This window comes from Arachis hypogaea, chromosome 6 (assembly GCF_003086295.3).
Source record: "Arachis hypogaea cultivar Tifrunner chromosome 6, arahy.Tifrunner.gnm2.J5K5, whole genome shotgun sequence".
In the NCBI taxonomy this organism is placed as follows: domain Eukaryota; kingdom Viridiplantae; phylum Streptophyta; class Magnoliopsida; order Fabales; family Fabaceae; genus Arachis; species Arachis hypogaea.
The window spans coordinates 85,023,048-85,037,495 of NC_092041.1; the positions used below are offsets into that span (position 1 = coordinate 85,023,048).

Below are 14,448 nucleotides of genomic sequence, written 5' to 3' on the forward strand. Positions count from 1 at the left end.
TTTTGAATTGTCCAAAACAATGTAATACCCTACCACATAGAGTTTTACGCCTATGACGTAAATCAGAGATGTTGAGGCGCTATGACCCTCTAAAAATAAAAATACGTATAAATATAGCAAGGATAATATAGCTAGGAGCTTTGAAGAAAAAATGGGTAAGATCAAAACAAAACCGAAGATGCATCGCTAACGAAAAATGATAAGACAAAAAACTTATACGGAGACCAAAAGACAGATATATAGAGTTCCAACGGATAAATATAATCAAGCTCTAAACTCAACCTGCGAAGCTAAGGCCGGCTGGAATATATATAAATATATATATACACCCAACAGTGAACCAAAAGACAAAAATACAAATATTAGTTCTCCATAGTCAACCTCTAAGAGGGACAAAATACAAATACAAATATAACAATGGAGAATATACATCTATATACAAACTAGAAACACAAATACCAAGTTCCAAAAGTAAGTTCTTCGCTACCAAAGAGTCTTCAACAAGCTCAACGTAGCATTTCACGTCATGCATCTAAAAACAATAGAATATGTATGGAATGAGAATTGGGAGTTCTCAGCATGGTAAAGGTGTCCGCATAGTTAATATAAAAGGCCTCGAGAATACCAGAGGCATTCCTAGAACTCCGACACTCAAATTTAAACTTAAGATTAATTCTAAGCCAGAAAATCTCGGCAATTTATCCAAGGGGATTCAAGTTCTCAATCTAACTCTAACTCAATATTTCACTTTCTGCCTCCTCCAATCCTCCGAAACACCAGTGGAACTACCCTCGTCACACCTCCGCCAAACAAGAGATATCTCAGATGCAAAGACAAACAAAACAGACAAAGAAAGTACAGATATAGATAGCAGTTACAGCAAATAGAACAAGTAGCAGATAAGTAGAGATAAAACAGTTAAGCAAACCAAAACAATGCACATTCAAGTAAAACATACAAATGCACATGATGTATGCCTGTCCTACTGGCCATGAGCTCACGTGTCGGTTACCTTGCCAGAACCCACACATCTGGTAGCTAAATCGGATATCGTCTCTCTGACATGCTCCACACTCTTGGGATATAGTGCCTGTTGCACTCTTGGGATATAGCTCTCACCACACTCATGGGATATAGTGCCCGTTGCATTTCCTGAGATAAAGTGCTCCTACACTCTTGGGATATAGCGCCCGCCACGCTCTTGGAATATAGTGTCCGACACACTTTCCAGGGTAAAATGCTCCCACGCTCTTGGGATATAATGTCTGCCACGCTCTTGGGATATAGTGCCCGACACACTCATGGATATAGTGTCGGACACACTTTACAATAGAGAGAAAATGATGCAACAAAACATAATAGAACATACATTCACACTTCACATTCATAATCATTGTCTTCAAAATCACTTTCAATCATTTTTCTTCCTTATTTCTTACGCGAAGCAAGTGGACAACGCCACTGCATCTTACTCGGTCTCCTACATCTCAATCAATCTCATCATATCTCATTCAAAGTTCATAATTAACTCAATTCTCCTTATTCTTCTTTCTCATAACGAACCTCAACATTAAACACCTCTCAACTCAGCCACATTTCATTATTATTATTATTATTATCTTCATTATGTACTTCTTATTCAATATTACCATGCCTCAATAATTTAGATAACACTTCGCTAAATCCTCCCAAGTATCTCCTCAACTTATTTAACAGACTCATCATGTTTTAAGACTTAAAGACTCACTAACGAGCCTTAAACAAGTGTAAAAAAATTTTGAAAAGCTAAATATTTGGTTAAACATTCAAAAAATCACATTTGGCTAAATAGGAGTTCTGCATACCCATGCTCATACTCACATACCCCCTTTTCATTCCATAATCCTATCAACATATAAACTCATTAATATAACATCATCACAACTCATAATTCCACCAAATTCATATACATATATCAAATTCCAAATCAATTGCACACATACATACATACATATATTCACTAATCACATCAACAATAAAACTCAATCCAAACTTATTCTATGGTCAATTAGGCTAAGTTTTCACGTGACATTAAATATTAACTATAAGAAACCAAAATCATACATTGGTTGATTTCTCCCTAACTCAGAGCACCTCAAAATGCCTATGTTCACAAGCTTCACAGCTCTAATTTCTAATTCCGCAAGTCCAATCACCCGAATTTCGTTTCAAACTGCCTAATTGAACTCCAAAATAACAAGAGGCATAATCTAACTCACACAATATCACAATAATCAACATAGAGCTCACTAAATCACCAATTTACAAGGGTTATGATTTTTTTATCGTTACCCATGGGTCAAGTGACAAAACCCAGTGATTATCCACCGTTATAGTACCCTGAACCATTAAAATCATAAAATCTCTCAAATTTTGAAACCTAAATCACGAAACTGAAAGGGGGAATAATTGGGCACAAAATCTCAAATTTCTTACCAAATTGTTCGGTGAATTTTGTAAAAAATTCTGAGACGAACGCATGGTCGCTGACAGCTCGTCAATTGAACCTCCGAATTAAAAGTTACGAGTAATTAAAATTTTAAGGTGATAACGTTTGTTTTCCCCGAAACCACCGTGCTCTCTCTTCCTCACTGTGCAAATTAGAATTGCTAACAATGGGGAAGGCTTTTTTATATAATTGGGCTTAGGTTCTTGGGTTCTTGGGCCTAATACAGGTCCGGTTCAATCGATTCGGTCTATTCGATCTAATTTTGGGTCAAAATCTTTAAAATTAGTGTCAAAGCTTATTTTAATTATTTCTACTTCATTAAAGTATAAAATTTAATTTTTAATTTTTTTAAATAATAATTAATTTATTGACTAATTATTTATTAATGACCCGGAGTTTACAGACAACGAGTCCAAATGCACCTTAATTCAATCAGAAATGAACTGAAATTACATAATAGATTGCGACACAATTAATTCAGAAATGAACCAAAATTGCATTACAATTGCGACACAATTAACTCAGAAATGAACCGAAATTTACCATAATGATTACGACACATAATCTCAGTTCGAAAACAAGCACACAAACAAGACTGAATCATGAACAAAAACATATCCAAAATCAATTTTGGATCAGATAACGTCATTAATATGTTTTTTCTTCTTTTTGTTTGATATTTTCTTCTCTTTTTCTTGGTTTTATTCTTCTCAAGAGAGTAAATGAGAAAAAATTGAGAAAATAAAATAAGAAGGTGAAGATGAAGAAGAAAAAGAAGCAATAGAAGATGAGGAGAAAGAGTTTTGAATTATATAGGACAATGAGTCCAAAGTCACCTTAATTCACTCATAAATAAACCAAAATTATATAATGATTGCGACACAATTAACTCAGAAATGAACCGAAATTACATAATGGATTGCGACACAATTAACTCAAAAATGAACTAAAATTACATTACAATTGCGACAAAATTAACTCAAAAATAAACAGAAATTTACCATAATGATTCCGACAAGTAAACTCAATTCGAAAATAAGCACATGAACAAGATTGAATCATGAACAAAAATACATTCAAAATCAATTTTGGATTAGACAACGTCATTAATATATTTTTCTTCTTTTTTGTTTGATATTTTCTTCTCTTTTTCTTGGTTTTTTTTTATCCTTTCAAGAGAGTAAACCAAAAAAAATTTTAAGAAAATAAAATAAGAAGGTAAAGATTACAAGAAAAAAATAAAAAAGAAGAAGAAGAAAAAGAAGCACTAGAAGATAAGAAGAAAGAGGAGAAAGAGTTTTGAATTGTGCAGGACATCAAGTCCAAATGCACCTTAATTCATTCAGAAATGAATCGAAATTATATAATGATTGCGACACAATTAAGTCAGAAATAAATCGAAATTACATAACAATTACGACACAATTAACTCAATTCGAAAACAATCACACAAATAAGACTAAATCAAGAACAAAAGCACATTAAAAATCAATTTTAGATCAGACAACATCATCAACATGGAAAAAATTCAATAACAACAATAACAACGATAATGATAACGACGATATATATAAGAAGAAGATGATGATAACGATAATGATGATGATGATAATGATAGAGGAGAAAAAAAGGAATGAGAAGAAGAAGCAGCGCCACGAGGGGAGAAGAAAGCAAGGAAAAGAAGCGCGTGACTCTAAATCACTTTAATGAACTTGGATGTTAAAATTATTTGGATGTGAAGAAAATTCATAAATTTATTATCATTTTAACTTTCAAAATAAAAATGTTTACTTATTCATAAACTTATAAAAATATTTACTCATAGAAAGTTTTATCAATATTCAAACTTATAAAAATGATACCTGGACTATTCATAAACTTTTTTATAAAGTTTTTCTTCCCCAAGTCAAACTCTTGTAGGATTTAGTTTAAAAGTACAGAGTAAGTATTTAAATTAGTTTCTAAGATTTTAGTCTTGGATACTTTAGTTTATTAAATTTCAAAATACATAAAACAATCTCTAACATTTATTTTTGTTAAATAATATAGTTTTTTTTTAATTTGATATGTTTAATCTAAAAGACTATTTTAGAATTTTAAAAATTTTTCAAAAATTATTTTTAAAATTTTCAAAATTATTTTATATTTTATTTTTTGGATCAAACTGGAGGGCATTTATATTATCGAATAAAAATAAATATTATAAATTATTTTGTGTATTTTAAAATTTAAAAAATTAAAATATTCAATTTAAAAAATTTTAGAAACTAATTTAAATAATTACTCAAAAATTCATTTTTGAAACGATATATTTACTTTTGCACAAAGATAGAGTTTCAATTCTGAATAAATGAGGCTATGGTTTTCTCAGGGAAAAAAAGTGTAGTTGAAAATTCTTTAATAGGATATTTAATATCCTATGTTAAAAAAAGGAAAAGTTAGGTTACATATAAACATAGTCTTAAAAGATAAATCATTTAGTTAAAACCTCACTTCAAATCAAAACAAACAATACAAATTTTCAAAAAACTCAATTTTACATACTATTTATCGAGTATGTTTAAAATAAACACAATAATTATGTGCTTATTATATTTGCTACATTTATATAGACCATTAGATTATATTAGATGAAAATTAAAGATGAATATAAAAGAAGAGCATTAATTGACTCTAATAAATACAGAATATCTTAATACCTAGCTAAATACTTTAAATAACAATATTTTAATACGCAATACTTTAAATGGCAATAGAATCTTTTAGTTTTAAATAATTAAATATAAAATATATAAAAACAAAATATATGAATATTTTTTATTCATTAAAATTAATTATTATGAAAAAATTATAATATTAAAAAGTTATATTAAAATAATATTTTAAATTATAACATAAAAATATAAAATAATTAAAATTTTATTTATATTACTTGACAAATAATTAGATTATTATATTCAAAATTTATTAACTAACTATTTTTGTTAAAGATAATATTATATAATATAAATTTCTATTAAAATATTTTTAAAATATAATTTATTTAAAATATTATATATAATACAAAAAATATAAATGTTTTTTATTCATTAAAATTAATTATTAAGTAAAAAAATTTTTAAAATATTAAAATGATATTTTAAACTGCAACATAAAAATACAAAATACTTAAATTTTATTTTATATTACTTGATAAATAATTAAATTATTATATTCAATACTTAACTAACTATTTTTGTTAAAAATATTATTATATAACATAATTTTTTATTAAATATTTGTCTAAATATAGTTTATTTAAAATATTATATATAATACATGAAAATATTATTTTATAAATTTTTTTAAAAAATTTTGAATAAATAATATGTATCAACTATGTATATGAATCATATGTGTGTAATAGTGACTAATATTAGATTGATATATATTTTTTTTTTTTTCTTTAGACTCTCTAATATATATGTTACACCATATTTCTCTCCTCTAGTCTTTCTTATTCATATTTTTTTTGAACAAAAGAGCTCAACACAGTAAAGTGGAGCAAAGTAAGCACAACAAAAGGCAACATAAACACGAATAAAATGGTATGATCCGTTGTCATCTCTGGCATTGTCATCAACAACCAAACGGATCAACTCCACACCGATCCTTGTAACTCTAAAACGACCTTATCTTTACTCCTTCAACACTTGTCTCTGTGCTCTGAAAAACTCTGTTATTCCGCTCCAACCAAATATTCCAAGTAACCGCAAAGAAGCCTATCAACTATTTCTTTTGCTCAAACTTGCAACCAGGTACACCAGTCCAGCTCTTAAAGAACTCTTTGACGGTCCCCGGATTGACCCCATGCTCTATCAGCATACTTCAACCAAGCACACCATACCTGCCACGTAAACTCACAGGCAAAAAATAGGTGATGTACAAATTCTATATCATTTTTACACAAAACACATATATTGTCATTATGATTAATAATGCTGAGTCTACTTAGCCTTTCCTTCGTGTTGACCCTACCTACTAAAACAAACCATGCAAATATTTCAACTCTTGGAGGCACCAAGGCTCTCCAAATGGAACTAATGAAGCTGTAACTCGTGATGTCCTCTGAGAGAGTCTCTCGCTGCAGCACCTGCACAAAGGAATTAGTAGAAAAAATACCATTTTTGTCAAATTTTCAGACAACTGAATCCTCTCTATCACTCAAAAATTTAACAACCCGTAGCCGGTCGTGAAGCTGATTGAGCAATTCTAGCTCCCATTGGAATAGTTCTCTCCTCTACTGGAAGTTCCATACCCACTCTAGCCCATCCCAAAACCCATAATCCCCTATTACGAATCCTTATTGATTTGAAACAGAGAAGAGTCTCGAAAAACTATCTTTCAAAGAGCCATAGCATCCTCTCAAAAACGAGTTCTTCTGCCATTTTCCACCTCCATAGACAAACCACGGATCATCATATCTCTTACCTGTTGCTCCTTAATATTAAGCTGGCAGATATCTTTCCACGGGCACCTCTTGTTAGCAACGGTTGGTGTGATAACATTACAGTTGGGTCCAACTGATTACAAAAGCATACAACTTTCTTCCACAGCGGGCAGTCCTCCTTTGAGAAGTGCCACCACCACTTAAATAGAAGCGACGCATTTCTAATTAAAGCATCTCCCACCCCAAGCCACCTAGCTTTTTGGAGCTTGAACTACCTCCCGTTTCACCAATGGTATACCGTTATTCCCATCTTTTTTACTCCATAAGAACCTTCTCTGTAGTCCAATTATTTTTTCTGCAACCACCTTTGGCATCTTATACAAGCTTAAGTAGTAAATTGACAGGTTATTGAGAACAGATTTTATGAGGACCAACTTACCCGCTTTGTTAAGCGATCTAGCTTTTCATATGCTCATCTTGTCTTCCACCTTGTCTATAATTGGTTTCCAGGTCTTTACCAACCGAGGATTAGCGCCAAGAGAAATTCCTAAGTACCTAACAGGTAACACAGCTTCAGCACATCCCAAAAAATCACACATAGTCGTCACCCATTCCTTCTCACAGTTGACTGGGATTAGACTCGACTTATCAAAGTTGATACTTAAGCCAGACATTAACTCAAAGCACCGCAATATACCCTCTTATAATTCACAAGTGTCTCCGTTTCTTGTGGACAAAACAAGATTGTATCATCTGAAAATTGGAGATGCGATAATTCTATATTGTCCCTTTCCACCAGCAGCGGAGAAATTCTTCCATTTCTTACCGCCTCCCCCACCATCCTGTGCAGAACGTCAACAACAAGAATAAACAGAAAAGGCAAGAGGGGGTCTCCTTGTCTAAGTCCTCTCTCCATCTTGAATGGCTTGGATGGTGACCCATTGATCAACACCGACATAGACGCTGTAGTCACACATTCCTTCACCCAAGTCCTCCATCTATGACCAAAGCCCATCTTCTGTAGCACTATATCCACAAAGCTCCATCCCACTCTGTCGTAGGCTTTCTGGAAGTCTAATTTAACAATAGCCACCTGCTTTTTTCTCAACTTCAACCATTGGACCGTCTCACAAGCAATGAAGACACCATCATGTATTTTGTGGCCCTTTATAAATGCAGACTGAGTCTCCCCCACTAAATGTGGCATCACTAACCGCATTCTTCTTACCAGCACTTTGGATATCACCTTATAAACACAGCCCACCATACTAATCGATCTTAGGTCTTTGATTTTCTTGGTCCCCACAAATTTTGGGGCTAACGCCACCCAAGTAACATTAGCATCTGTTGGTAACTTCGCAGTTTGGAAGAAGCCCAACACAGCTACAGTAAACTCCTAACCAAGCTCACCCCAGTATTTCTTTATGAAGTTCATATTATAACCATCACAACCTGGTGCTTTACTGGACTCACAATCCCAAACTGCTTCTCGTACTTTCTCAGCTGATGGCATTTCCTCTAGCAGTGATGTCTCTTCATCATCAATCTTCTTAACCAGTCCCTCACGGATCCCAATCAAAAGAGCATACTCTTGCCTATACAGTTCTTTATAAAAACATGTAATCACAGTCTTTATTCTATCCTGATTCCGTACCAGTCTTCCATTAATCACTAAAGAAACGATACTGTTGTTCCTCCTTCTTGCCGACGCTAGGTTGTGGAAGTACCTAGTGTTCTTATCCATATCACGAGCATGTTGGGATCGGGACATTTGCTTCCAATGGATCTCTTTTATGACATACCACTTTGCACAGTAAGTCACTAGAGCCTTCCTTCTAGCCTCCATTGTTCCGTCATAACTACCAACACTAACCATATCATCAATCTTCTTTATCTCTTCCTTAAACTTCTTTATCCTGCTATCCATGTCCTCAAACTTATCCTTGTGCCATCTTCTTAGCGGTACCGTCAAAGCCTTCAGCTTGTTTGTGAACGTATCATCTCCCAAGTTTCTCCACTCATCCTTTACTAACTTCAGAAACCCTTCATGTGCAAACCAAGAATCCAAACTACGAAAAGGTCTCGGACCCGCATACAATTTAGAATCTTCTAAGATTAACGGACAATGATCTGATAGGCCTCTCGATCCTCCTTTCAAACGAGTATCTGGGAACTCCTCAAGCCACTCCAAACTGACCAAGATCCTATCAATACGTCTACAAGATCTACCTTGAAACCATGTGAATTTTCGATCGGTCAACGGTAATTCTACTAACTGTAAAACTTGCACACATACCTTAAAATCCTCCGCAGATGCTGGTAGCCTAACAACGCCTTTCCTTTCCTCCAATCGTAGTATCTCATTAAAATTCCTATGAAACAAAACGAGACCTGGCTTAAACCCACTATGTAGCTTAACTCCTCCCACATCACTACTTTCTCACTCTGAGCAAGTGCACCATACACCAAACAGAAAGCACATGTAAACTTATTTTTTGTCAGTAGACCTTCAACGCACAGCCAGCCATCCCTTTTATAACAGTTTGATTGTTTAAATAATAAATTATCCCACATTAATAATAAACCACCAGAGGCACCAACTGATTCCACAAACTCCCAACCCACCATAGCACAACCCCACAAACGTGCTACATCAAACTTAGTTACCACCTCCCTATTAGTTTCAATCAAACCTAGCATATTCAGCCTGTATTTTTTCTTTAATTCTTTCACCATACTCAACTTTCCATACCCTCCAAGCCTCTAACATTCCAACAACTATAAATCATTTAAAAGGATTTCTACACACCTTGTTATGTTGTTTGGGCCTGCTTCTCCTAGCTTTCTCCTTTTGTTTTGCCATCTTTCTTTTTGCTGCGATAGCTTCATTTTAACTTTGCATAATCGCCATTATATCTTCTTCATCGTCATAGAAAACCGCACCTGACTCCACTGCTAACTTCCACGTTTCCTTATTTTCTGCTAATTGTACACTCTGGTCAGAATTTGGATTTGCGCTCTCAATTTCTATCTTGGATCCAGCATCCACTGTACCCTGCTCATTCACCTTGTCTTGACCCACGCCTTTATCTACACCTTCTATCTCTGCCAAATTGCTCACCTTTGCCCGCCCCAGCATGTATTGATCTCCATGTTCAGCCCAGCCACTTGCTTCACCAACTAACTCCTCCACTACCAGTTTGTCATCAACACCTTCCATCCTATTCGGTGTCACCGTGCTTGCTCCGTCACAGTTGCGCAGAGCCAGTGCCTGGCTTCGTTTTTCCGATTCCCCGCAAAGCCTACAGTCAGCATCTCTCCTCAACGCACAGAGACTCAAGCGGCCTTCATCAATGTTAGCCCGGTCGCCCACCCCGTCTGCTAAAGGAGACATTACACTACTTCGCTCACAAAGTGCTGCCTTGTGTGAATGATCATTCTGCTTCTCTGAACCAGATCCATTAGTTCGCACCTGACCCGGCCCAGCTTCACCTCCGCGTGTTTGATGCAGCTCGACTCCACGCTGAAGACCATGGTCACTTTCCTGGTGCGTCTGGATCCTGCCCAAGAACCCCTCCAGTCCACTTCCTTCCATAAGCCCAGAAGTTAGATCCTGTTGCTTCCCCAATCCGGCTCCGTTAGTGCGCCCCTGACCCGGCCTATCATCATCTCCACGTTTTTGAAGCTTCCTGACTCCACGCAGCAGACCATGACCACTTCCCTGTTTCGTCTTAACCTCGCCCAATAAACCCTCCAGTCCACATCCTTCCACAGGCCCATTATTTAGATGCCCCAATAGATGAGTACCTATGTTGCAAGTTTTGTGGGCCTCCCTCCTATATAAAATCGCATCCAGCTCATGCCCACCGTGAGTTATTGTAGCTAATTATTTGGCCCCACTTCCTTTGTCAAAGCATATCTCTGTAACAATTCTCTCAGATTCACACTCCAAGCAATCATCAGATTCTCCAATATCAGCCTTTTCATTAAATCCATTGATTTTGTATGGATCATTTATCCGTTGCCTCTTCAAGGCCATTAAAGTGTCTTGATTACATTCTTTTGAAAATATATCTGTTATGACCGTAGTATCCTTGTTTACACCACCGTCATTAGCTTGTGTCCTGATTAGGTCAGCCGTCGAATCCCGAGCCGCTACCGTCAACACCCTTTCGCCGGCATGTGAGTTAGCATTTTCACACGTTGACTTTACGCTTGCATCTTCCAAAAGGCAATCATCCCCATATATTTCATGGCCTATTTCTTTCACAAACACATCAAATCCACTGGTTCCAATCGTGATATGAATCCATTCCTTAATCACGTCAAAGACACAGGTATCGATTAATACTTGGCCAACACTGAAAGATAAAGTTGACTTCGTCACATCATCACACTTGACTACTTCTCCCCATAGGTCGCCTATCTTATTGAACGTCTCCACTAACCAAATATGTAAAGGCACTCCATGACATTCCAACCAAACTCTTCTAGTCTCACTATGTTCAGATTCCTCCCATCTCCATACACTATAAAAGAATTGTAGAAAACTATTCATTTTGAAAGTAAACGCTTCCTCTGCATTCTTCACAGAATCAAACACTAGTAGGGCTTTGTATGCTCCAAGCTCCCTGACTTCAACGACCTGAGGAAAGTTCTTAACTATGGCCCTCCGTAACGCTTTGAAGTCAATGGCTCTTGTCGTGCCGCCTATTAAGCTCCTCAACAGCCAATCGAAATTCTCTTTTGCTACTGGCACTTTCAACCTTCTTTGTCCAACCATTTTCTTGGGTGTCCTTGACGGGTGTTATCTTCTTAGTTTCTTCCACTCTTGTAGAACTTTCACCCTTCAGAAGTTGCCTGCTCTCCACCTCAGTTCTTGCAAAGTCTCCCTTACGTATCCTAGGGTTCTTCCCTCCCATAGCCCTTCTGTACTTGGCCTCACCTACATTGATAATCTTACCCCATATTCTTGTATGATTCATTTCAGTTATGGCATTCATTGCTCTCCCTTTTGTCGTATATTCTTTATGTATTCTTACTAAATAAATATAATTATTTTTATTATATTTTTATATTATAGTTTAAAATATTATTTTAATATATTTTTTAATATTTAAAAAAAGTTGTATAATAATTAATCCTAATAAATAAAAAATACTATATTTTTTGTATTTATCTATTATATATTTTTTAAAACAAAAAACTTCTATATTTATATAATAAAATACGTAGTAATTTTCTTAATATATATATAATATCTATTAATTTTTTTATATATTAAATAATTATGATAATATAATAACATTGAGATCAAATAACATATTAAATTTGTTACATTAAAACTAAAAAATTATATATTTGACTCTTGGATTTAACAAAATATATTTTTAATAAATTATATATAATAAAAAATATTTTGTTAAAGATATTTGTACACCAATTTTTCTTACACAAACACACACTAAAAAAATAAAAAAAATATTTAAAAAATAAAAAAATAAAAATATTTTGATTATAAATATATCATTATAAATATTATATATATGAAACTATAATGTTAAATTTAAAAATAATTTTAAATTATTATGTATTTAATATTATAACAAAATAAATATGAGTAAGAAAGATTAAAGGAGAAAGTTATGATGTGACATATATATTAGAGAGTCTAAAGAAAAAAAAGAATATATATCAATCTTATATTAGTCACTATTACACACACATATGATTCATATACGTAATTGGTACATATTATTTATTCAATTTTTTTAAAAAATTATAAAATAATATTTTCATATAAGTTAAATTACACCGTTAGTCCCTACATTTTCAGTGAAATTGTAAATTGGTCCCTATAGTTTAAAAGTTTGTAATTGAGTCCCTGACAAAAATTAAAATTTGTAATTGAATTATCAATAACGTTTACTGCCAAAAAATACACATTTACCATAATGTCCAATTTTCTTCCATTATCCTTTCTCTTCCCCTCTTCCCCTCCTTTCTTCACTGGCAGCCATGACCATGGCATCAACCACCACAGTAGCTGCCACTATTTTACTATCAAGTTCCATGTTAAGTGCAAATGGAATCATGAACCCAAACCTCCTAGTAAGAGCTATTTTTTCATCGGACTCTACTTCTTCTACTTCTTGAAGCATGGCAACACTCTCAGTTTGGGCACCATTCTCAACTATCACATTGGATCTCACACAAAATTCATCATCATCAAATAATACTAATAATACTTCTACTCTTCCAATCAGGCATCATCATTCTCTTAATATTGTCCCTTTGTTCCAGTTACCCAATTTTCAAGGTCATCCGCAAAACTTTGAGACTCAAGCCTACATAATCAATCAAAATTTTTTGGCCTTCAATTGCCTCAACAAGTTGCTACCTCTTCCCAATTGAGAATCCAACCAACCACAGAAACAGTCGTCATCCTTGGCTAATTCCATCACTGCAGCTATCACCACCGATCCTAACTTCACCATCGTTATTGCAGCCACCATCTCCTCCATCATCGGAGGTAACAACAACAACAATAACAACAACAACAAGAACAATAACAATAATAATAATAATAAACCAAACAGCACTTGAGATGGTAACAACAACAACAACGGCAGCCATCTCCTCCATAATCGGCACGATGATGACGAAGATCACGTCACTGCTGAAGACGCTGTGAGCAGTCGAGAGTTGTTGCATTTAAGGTTGGAGGCGGAGGAGAGTTGAGGAGCAACGTGTTCCTTCAATTCATGATGCTCTTTCCTCTTTTTTCTCTGTTTTGCAAAGTGGAGAAGTGATAGTGAGAGGGCTGGGGAGGGGTGGGGTGGCTTAGGAATTTTTGGTCATTTTTGAATAGTTAAATTATAGTATTGGTCCCTATACTTTTACTAAAATTACAAATTAGTCCTTACTACTAAACACGTGGAACTCGAATATTCCGTTAAATCAAACGGTGTTTGAACGGTAGGGACCCAATTATAAATTTTAATTTTTTTCAGGGATCCAATTACAAACTTTTAAACTATAGAGACTAATTTACAATTTTATTAAAAGTGTAGGGACTAACTGTGTAATTTAACCTTTAATGTATTATATATAATATTTTAAATAAACTATATTTAGAAAAATATTTGATAAAAAATTATATTATATAATAATATTTTTAACAAAAGTAGTTAGTTAAGTATTGAATATAATAATTTAATTATTTATCAAATAATATAAAATAAAATTTAATTATTTTATATTTTTATGTTGCAGTTTAAAATATCATTTTAATATAATTTTTTATATTATAAATTTTTTTACATAATAATTAATTTTAATGAATAAATAATATTTATATTTTTGTATTATATATAATATTTTAAATAAATTATATTTTTAAAATATTTTAATAGAAATTATATTATATAATATTATCTTTAACAAAAATAGTTAGTTAATAAATTTTGAATATAATAATTTAATTATTTGTCAAGTAATATAAATAAAATTTTAATTATTTTATATTTTT

At 33.5% G+C, this 14,448-nt stretch overlaps 1 protein-coding gene and 1 pseudogene across 1 annotated transcript; one reads left to right on the plus strand and one right to left on the minus strand.

Moving 5' to 3' along the window:
* Nucleotides 1-8,313: 8,313 nt before the first annotated feature.
* LOC140173698 (uncharacterized) lies at nt 8,314-9,780 on the minus strand. Its single transcript, XM_072198217.1, has 3 exons — nt 9,727-9,780; nt 9,490-9,680; nt 8,314-9,289 (listed from the first exon to the last, which is right to left on the minus strand). The coding sequence occupies exons 1-3, from the start codon at nt 9,778-9,780 to the stop codon at nt 8,314-8,316; spliced, it is 1,221 nt and encodes a 406-aa protein (XP_072054318.1).
* Nucleotides 9,781-12,941: 3,161 nt separating this feature from the next.
* On the plus strand, nt 12,942-13,523 carry LOC112805676 (WRKY transcription factor 6-like; annotated as a pseudogene).
* Nucleotides 13,524-14,448: the final 925 nt, after the last annotated feature.

Bases quoted from the DNA above. Each gene is read 5' to 3' on its own strand.
- LOC140173698 (XM_072198217.1), bottom strand. From the start codon at position 9,780: ATGGCAAAACAAAAGGAGAAAGCTAGGAGAAGCAGGCCCAAACAACAT. The intron at 9,681-9,726 runs GTGTGTAGAAAT...TTGGAATGTTAG, and splicing joins GGCCCAAACAACATAACAAG to AGGCTTGGAGGGTATGGAAA. The intron at 9,290-9,489 runs GTGGGATAATTT...TTTGTTTCATAG, and splicing joins TCTGGTGGTTTATTATTAAT to GAATTTTAATGAGATACTAC.